Source organism: Asparagus officinalis, chromosome 5 (assembly GCF_001876935.1).
Source record: "Asparagus officinalis chromosome 5, Aspof.V1, whole genome shotgun sequence".
NCBI classification, from domain to species: Eukaryota; Viridiplantae; Streptophyta; class Magnoliopsida; order Asparagales; family Asparagaceae; genus Asparagus; species Asparagus officinalis.
This window is the reverse complement of record NC_033798.1, coordinates 109,126,528-109,135,059: the sequence shown is the minus strand read 5'-3', so window position 1 is coordinate 109,135,059 and position 8,532 is coordinate 109,126,528. Positions and strand designations below refer to the sequence as shown.

Genomic DNA, 8,532 nt, shown 5'->3' with positions numbered 1-8,532 from the left:
GGGCCCGGGCCCGGGCACGACCGGGCCGGGCCCGGGCCGGACACCGGGCCGGGTCCGGGCTCCGGGCTTTTTGGACACCCCTAGGTTCATACGTCAAAGGAAAACTAAAGGAAGAAGTGATGTGATGAAAACTTCCCCCATGCATACCCAAATTGCAGATAATAAAACATCCAAATATGTCTCAAATTGCACCCGCGCAGTTATGGACCCCACATGGAGACAGAAGACAAGAGATCCTACGCATTAGGTGCAACAACTGGCCAACGATTAGGGGACCACCAATTTTTGACGGACCGCATTGAAATCAGCTCCATGCTGATTTTGGTGAGGGATAACTCAAAGGCCGAATAAAAGATAGTAAAAATTGAGTCAATCCCCTAAAACTCAATGTGTCCCAGCTTTTCATACTTTTTGTTAATGTATTGTAGCCTTCAAAATTTAAAGAAAATATGCCCCAGCTCATAATTAGCCCATATTTGACCTCAAATCCCAATTTTACCCTTCTTCTCCTTCTCCTTCTCCTTCTCCTTCTCTTCACCTTCTCCTTCCTCATCCTCCTTCCTTCCCGACGATCTTCCAGTCCATCGCCGACTCTGCATAGGCTCTACCGACGATCCTCTTCCTCGTCTCCTTCTCCTTCTCCATCCTCCTTCCTCCTCGACGATCCTCTAGTCCACCACCGACTCTGCATGGGCTCCACCGACGGTGGTTGGCCACCATCGATGACCAATTGGAGATGATACTGCTCAATCCCAAATCCGACTCCCTCCAATCTCCACTATACTGGAGTATCCACCTAACTCCTCGCCCGAAGAAATTTATGAAAAATTCGTTATGTCTTCAAGCCCCATGGAAAAGGACTGTGTGATTATGCTTTGTTCATTGGAAGCAATCGGTCTACGTGTATATCTAGTCGAGATGTTCCTGGAGTGAGAGGTAATTGTATCTACTTGTATATCTAGCCGAGATGTTGAGTGGATTAGTCTTTGTTTAAAAGTTTATTATACATAGGCCATTTTTGTTGGCTTGAAAATTATATGTACTTTGTACACGATGCGTTGATAATTGAGAAATAAAAGATTACATACAAAATTCTATTTAAAATAATGGATGTCTAAATATTTAGTAATTATTAAGTTTTACCTAATACAAGTGAACTATAGCAGATTAATTGTTAACATTTACATGTTCCATGTTAAGTATAGTGGAGTAAGTGCTAACTTTTTTCTTTTAAATGTTAAGTTTTGTTAATTAACTGTTAAGTTTTACCTATTACATGTGAACTATAGCCGATTAACTGTTAATGCTTAGTTGTTCCATATAAGTATGATTGAATAATTGTTATCTTTATTCTTTTAAATGTTAAGTTTTGTAGATTAACGGTTATGTTTTACCTAATATATATAAACTATAGTGACCGACTGTTAACATTTACCTAGTTATTCTTAAATATAATTGAGTAATTGTTAACTTTTGAATAAGACCATATAATGTAAAATATCAAGTAAGTGTTAATATATGTCTATTAAAACTCACGAAGTACCTATTAATGTGCCTTAACTCTTCTATTGTTAAATTTTAACTTTCTTCGTTTAATGTTTTTAGTTCTAATAAACTTGTAGTATATATTTTACTAATCTTTTAGTTCTAATGTTGCAAGAAACTTTGTATAAATCCTCGCTCCAACAAACCCACATAACCTTTCTCAAAAAATTTCTGAATACTCGAGTTATTTAAGATCCAATTACGAGTACCCCGTAAGACATGAATGATCAAAGAGTCCATTAACATCGAAAGAACTTAGCCGCCTTTGTTCTTTCATGTTCTTGCTCATTAACCACAATCATAGTAGTCCATGAATACATCGTTGTTATAGTTGATCTCCGCCTTTATACTTTATATGGAACAACTAAAGGTTAATAGTTAATCATCTATATTTCACATGTATAACACAAAAATTAACATTTAAAAGAATAAAGATAACAATACTCAATTATACTTATATGGAACAACTAAACATTAATAGTTAATCAGCTATAGTTCATATGTACTAGGTAAAACTTAATAGTTAATTAACAAAACTTAACATTTTAAAGAAAAAAGTTAACACTTACTCCACTATACTTAACATGGAACAAGTAAATGTTAACAATTAATCTATTATAGTTCACTTGTATTAGGTAAAACTTAATAATTAATCTACTGAATATTTAGACATCCATTATTTTAAATGGATATTTTTGTATGTAGTCTTTTATTTCTCAATTATCAACACATCATGTTCAAAGTACATATAATTTTCAAGTCAACAAAAAATGGCATATGTATATTAAAATTTTAAACAAAAACTAATCCACTCAACATCTCTTCTCTTCCTTTCAAAACACGATCCCCATATAGTATCCACTAAGTCTTCAATAAAGTAGATACAATTGCCTCTCACTCCAGGAACATCGCGGCTAGATATACACGTAGATTGGTTGCTTCCAATAAACAGAGCATAATCACACAATCCTTTTCCATTGAGCTTAAAGACAGGATGAATTTTTCGTAAGTTTCTCCGGGCGAGGATATCGGGGAGAACTCCAGTATAGTGGAGATTGGGGGAGTCAGATTTGGGATTGAGTAGCAGTATCTCCAATCGGTTGTCGACGGTGGCGAACCAACCGTCGGTGGAGCCCAGGCAGAGTTGGTGGTGGACTGGAGAATCGTCGAGGAGGAAGGAGGATGAGGAAGGATGTCACGCCCCGCTCCCTAAAATACCAGGGAATCAGAACATGAAGACGTATTAGACTGAGGAGAAATAAGTACTAGACCCCTTCTGCTCAATCTAATACACTATGCATCAAGCAAATATAAAACGAAGACACAGGTCCCCGATCACAGTGACGAGAATATAATAAACAACTCAGAACCAAAAGATACATATCACAACTAAAAATGATCATCCAGACATAATATTCGGGCCAACCATGCCTTTATACAAAGCTATCTGAATACTAGGGAATATAAAAATAGTACATCGACCAACAGAAATAAAAGTACTGGAAGGTAAACTAGGATCCTTAGCTAACTATAAAGAGGTAACTAAGCTTCGACTTGTTTTTCTCCTCCGTCTGCAAAGCCTTCCTGCGGAGGATCCTCTGGCTCCTGTACTACTTCGAGCAAGGGCAGCGGCGGCAAGGAGTTGGTCGGAGCTCGACGGAGGACGGAGGCGTTGATGGGCTGAGCTCAAAGTTGAGGAGGTAGAGGGAGAGATGAAGTGGGAGATGAGTTTATGTAGAGAGAGAGAGAGAGAGAGAGAGAGAGAGAGAGAGAGAGAGAGAGAGAGAGAGAGAGAGAGAGATTCGTGAGTGAGAGAGAGAGGAAACGAGAGTGACAGGGAGTGAGCTGAGTGAGAGAGTACTAATGAAGGAGAGAGAGGACGTGTGAGTGAGAGGGAGAGAGGGGGACTTTTGAGGAGTGGGGGATCACGAGGTGAAGAAAGAGATGCGGGAAACATGGGGAGGGTTTTAGGGGAAGGTGGGGTAGGGGTTTGAGGTGAGAGATAATGAGAGAGAGACTGATTGGGGGAGGAAACACAGAAAAAGGAAGATAACAAAATTGACTGTCGTGCTGATCACCTGACAGTCAAATAACGGTAGGGGATAAAGGGTGCAAGCTAAAAAATATTGATACAAGAAAATTAATAATACAAACAATAATAAATAATCAATATTTATTTAAAAAGTTTTCACCATAACAATTTTTATAATTAGCAAAATCATTAAATAAATATAAAAATCAGATTTTTTAAATCATAGGAAATTCTCAAAAAATTGGGAAAATACAAATACTCTTTTAGAAAAATAATATTTAATATTTAAATACTAGAATATTATTTAAACCCCTATTAGAAATTTAAGGTCATTACATCCTACCCCCTTAAAACAAATCCCGTCCTCAGAATTAAAACAAGAACGAAATATAAAGACAGATTCATCTCAACTCATATATAAAATTCAAAATATATTGCATATCCATAAATAGGAAAAGTCATACAAGACATTTCAAAATAAGATACAAGACAAGACAGCTAGGATTTAGGAAATTGATGAGGGTATCGCTGTCGCATCTCAGACTCAGTTTCCCAAGTCGACTCTCTAGGAGAATCTGGGTGCCACATCACACGAACAAGCGGAACGGTCTTGTTCCGGAGGGTCTTCTCCCTTCGGTCCAAAATCGCCACAGGCTGCTTTTCATATGTCAAATCGGATCGCACCTCAATCTCCGAGAAATCTACGACATGACTCGGATCTCCAACGTATTTTCGTAACTGAGAAACATGGAATACGTTATGCACTTCGGCCAGGACGGGTGGTAATGCAAGTCGGTACGCCACTTCTCCAACTCTCTCTAATACGTCGAAAGGTCCCAGGGTGGTAATGCAAGTCGGTACGCCACTTCTCCAACTCTCTCTAATACGTCGAAAGGTCCCACATATCGTGGACTCAACTTCCCACGCCACTCTCTCTAATACGTCGAAAGGTCCCACATATCGTGGACTCAACTTCCCACGCCTTCCAAAGCGAATGATGCCTCGGTTGGGGAAAATCTTCAGGAACACATGATCTCCTGGCTGAAACTCTAAGTGCTAGCACTTCGCATCTGCCCAATGCTTAAATCTGTCCTGCGCTATGCGAAGTCGCTCCCGGATGATCCTGACTGCGTCAACTGATCTCTCAATCAACTCTGGCCCAAAAATCTCTCATTCACCAATATCGTCCCAACTCAGTGGAGAACGGCACTTCCTGCCATATAGTGCTGCAAAAGGGGCCATTCCAATACTAGCATGGAAACTATTGTTGTATGCAAACTCCACCAAATGCAAGTGATCTTCCCACGATCCGTGAAAGTCAAGCATACAAGCTCTAAGCATATGTTCCAAAGTCTGAATGGTTCTCTCCGACTGCCCATCGGTCTGGGGATGATAAGCTGTGCTGAAACTAAGACTGGTCCCAAGACTCGCATGCAAACTCTTCCAGAACTCTGAGGTAAATCAGGTATCATGATCCGAAACGATGCACACTGGAACTCCGTGCAATCGTACGATCTCCTGTAATACTAGAGATTTACTAGCACTCTTGGGAAAGGAGCTCATTGAAATATATAGAGATAACTATTTTACCTCCATGTATCTTTGAGCAAGATGCTCCGTCGACTGTCCCACTTGGAATGGAATAAAGTGAGCCGATTTGGTTAATCGATCTACGATCACCCAAACAGCATCATTCTGTCTAGTGCTCCGAGGTAAGCCAGTAACGAAGTCCATGATGACATGCTGCCACTTCCATTCCGGAATAAGCAATGGCTGCAAATGACCTGCGATATGTTGATGCTCTGCCTTCACCTGCTGACATACAAGGCACTTAGCCATACTACGAGCCACACTTCTCTTCATATCACACCACCAAAAGTTCAGCTTCAGATCCTTGTACATCTTCGTACCTCCAGGATGAATAGAATACGATGAGCTATGAGCTTCCCGTAATATATCCTCTCGAACATCTCCTTCTGGTACACAGATACGACTCCCAAATCGTAAGGATCCGTCCTCATGAACAACAAATTCCGGCCGAAGGCCAACCACTGCTAACTCTCTGCACTTCTAAATAAATGAGTCATCTGCTTGTGCAGCCTTGATTTGTTCGACCAATGTCGATTGAATCTGAAGATTCATCAAAGAATCGATGACTCCTGGAAGAAGAACTTCTATACTCATATCTCTCACTTTTTGCTGAAGTCTCCACTGAGCCGTAAGGGTCATGATTGCCGGCAAACGACTCAAAGCATCTGGTACTACATTGACCTTGCCAGGGTGATACTGAAGATCAATGTCATAATCCGCTATCAGCTCTAACCATCTGCGCTGCCTCATGTTGAGCTCCTTCTGCGTGAAGATGTACTTCAAGCTCTTGTGATCCGTAAACACCTTCACTTGTTCTCCCAACAAATAATACCTCCAAAGCTTAAGGGCAAAAATCACAGCTGCCAACTCCAAGTCGTGGGTAGGATAATTCTGCTCATGCTTCTTCAACTGACGAGAAGCATATGCTACCACATGACCATCCTGCTGAAGAACGCATCCCAATCCTCTACCTGATGCGTCGCAAAACACAAAAAAAGTTCCCACTCTTATCTGGTATTATCAAGACTGGGGCCGAAATCACTCGAGACTTTAACTCCTCAAACGCCTGCTCACAAGCGTCAGACCAAACAAACTTAATATCCTTCCTCGTAAGTCGTGTCATCGGCTCCGCGATCTTCGAGAAATCCTTGATGAAGCGCTGGTAATTTCCAGCTAGCCCCAGGAAGCTCTTAATGTCAGATACTGTCCTAGGGGTAGGCCAATTCCTCACTGCAGATACCTTCTCCGGATCCACTGATATATCGTCTCCTCACACCACGTGTCCTAGAAACGCGATGCGATCTAGCCAGAACTGACCATTGCTATACTTAGCGAACAACCGATGCTCTCTCAGGGTCTGCAACACGTATCGCAAGTGCTTCGCATGCTCCGCTTCACTCTTGGAGTATACCAGGATATCATCAATAAAGGCTTCTACAAACTTGTCCAGCACATCATAGAATACCAGATTCATCAAGTTCATGAATGTCGCTGGCGCATTAGTCACACCAAACGGCATCACTAAGAACTCATAATGTCCATATCTCGTCCGGAACGCAGTCTTGGGAACGTTAGAGTCCTTGACCTTCACCTAGTGATATCCACTTCGTAGATCTAGCTTAGAAAATACTCTCGATCCTCCTAATTGGTCGAAGATATCATCGATACGGGGAAGTGGATACTTATTCTTCACTTTCACAGCATTCAACTCCCGGTAGTCGATGCACATTCGCTCGGATCCATCCTTCTTACCCACAAGCAACAGATGTGCTCCCCAGGCCGATACACTGGGTCGTATCAAGCCTCTCTGCATAAGATCATCCAACTGAGTCTGAAGCTCGGTCAACTCAGCCGAAGGCATACGATAAGGAGTCTTGGAGATCGGAGCAGTTCCAGGCTTCAATTCTATGGAAAACTCAATTGCAGGCATACGATAAGGAGTCTTGGAGATCGGAGCAGTTCCAGGCTTCAATTCTATGGAAAACTCAATTGCTCGATCCGGTGGCAACCCGTAAATATCATCGGGAAATACATCTTCAAATTCCTGAACTACATTTGGTTTCTCGGGTTCCACCTGCATGGCAGCAAACATCGTCTTCTTCGGTCTAGCTCTATACTCTACAGGTCCGGCCGATGTGCTACCACTGAGGAACTCAAACCTCGGGTGATCCAGTATCTCAAATACTACACTCCGACGGCGATAATCAATGGTGGCAAAGAATGACCCTAACCAATCCATCCCAAATACTGCATCAAAGCTCGACAAATCAATCACCAGAAAATCTACAAAGAGCTCTCTCCCGCTGATAACCACCGGGCATGCTTCATAACCACTGGATGCTACTAAAATACCGCTACCAGTGTTGATATTCTAGCCCGTAGTCAGAGGAGTTATAGGAAGAGAGTGAGCACTCGCAAATTGACGAGACAAGAAACAATGAGAAGCTCCAGAGTCAAAGAGTGATAAAGCAGGAACGGAAGAAACAAGAATCTTGCCTATTACAGGAGGAGATAATGCAACTAAACTTAGCACTCATAAACAAATCCTATTATGATATCATCAGGTAATGCTAAATAAGGAATTTCATAGGCAATGAACAATTCTTACCAGTGATAACCTGGTCGTTCGCCTCAGCTTCCACAACTGACATCATAAACGTCTGACGCAGTGGTTGCCGCCTTTGCGTTTCCTGATAAAACCGCTTCTGAGGAAGAAGAGGCCCTGCTCGGGGATAGGGTCCCTGCTAAGCCAGTGCTACTAGGGCAGGTCGAGGTGGAGTTGGAAGAACTACCCGAACTGGAGGTGGGGGCAAGCGGGCCTACTGTCATTGTGGACAGTCTCGACTGACATGACTGGGGGACCCACAGTTGAAGCACAGATGAAGACGCCTACGGAAATCTTGCTGGGTATGCCCAGCGTGACCACAATAGGAACACTTCACCAAAGATTGGCCGTGAGTTTTCACTCCAGGGCACTGATAAGGGTGACTCTGAGGGAAGGGAATGGCTGACGCTAAGAATGTTGTTGCCTCTGCGGGGCCTGCTGTTGCTGCCTCGAAGGGGGACGCTCGATATTTCGGGCCGGAGCTGCTGGTGTCCTGCTCTGGATCACGTGTGAGTTTTCAGGTTCCTTATGCACGCTCTCAATCTCGCGTGCTGCATCCAGTACTGCATCATGGGTTGCTAAAGCTCTACCTGCCAGAGCCATCCTAATGTACTTGTCCAGACCCTTCTGAAACTGATGCCTCCTAATATTCGTAGGGTCGGTAACCAAGTGGGGAGCATATCGGCTCAAGGAAGAAAACTCAGCCTCGTACTCATCAACTGTTCGCCCTCCTTGCTTGAGTTCAACGAATCTACGCAGG

The 8,532-nt window shown here is 42.5% G+C and overlaps 1 protein-coding gene across 1 annotated transcript; it reads right to left on the bottom strand.

Annotated features, from left to right (window-relative positions):
- On the bottom strand, positions 5,648–7,996 carry LOC109842338. Its single transcript, XM_020411229.1, has 4 exons — positions 7,817–7,996; positions 6,861–7,538; positions 6,485–6,758; positions 5,648–6,138 (listed from the first exon to the last, which is right to left on the bottom strand). Exons 1-4 carry the CDS (start codon positions 7,994–7,996, stop codon positions 5,648–5,650), a joined length of 1,623 nt encoding a protein of 540 aa, XP_020266818.1.

Bases quoted from the DNA above. Each gene is read 5' to 3' on its own strand.
- LOC109842338 (XM_020411229.1), bottom strand. From the start codon at position 7,996: ATGACAGTAGGCCCGCTTGCCCCCACCTCCAGTTCGGGTAGTTCTTCC. The intron at 7,539-7,816 runs GTCAGTTGTGGA...ACTACGGGCTAG, and splicing joins CTGCGTCAGACGTTTATGAT to AATATCAACACTGGTAGCGG. The intron at 6,759-6,860 runs GTGAAGAATAAG...GGATATCACTAG, and splicing joins GGGAGTTGAATGCTGTGAAA to GTGAAGGTCAAGGACTCTAA.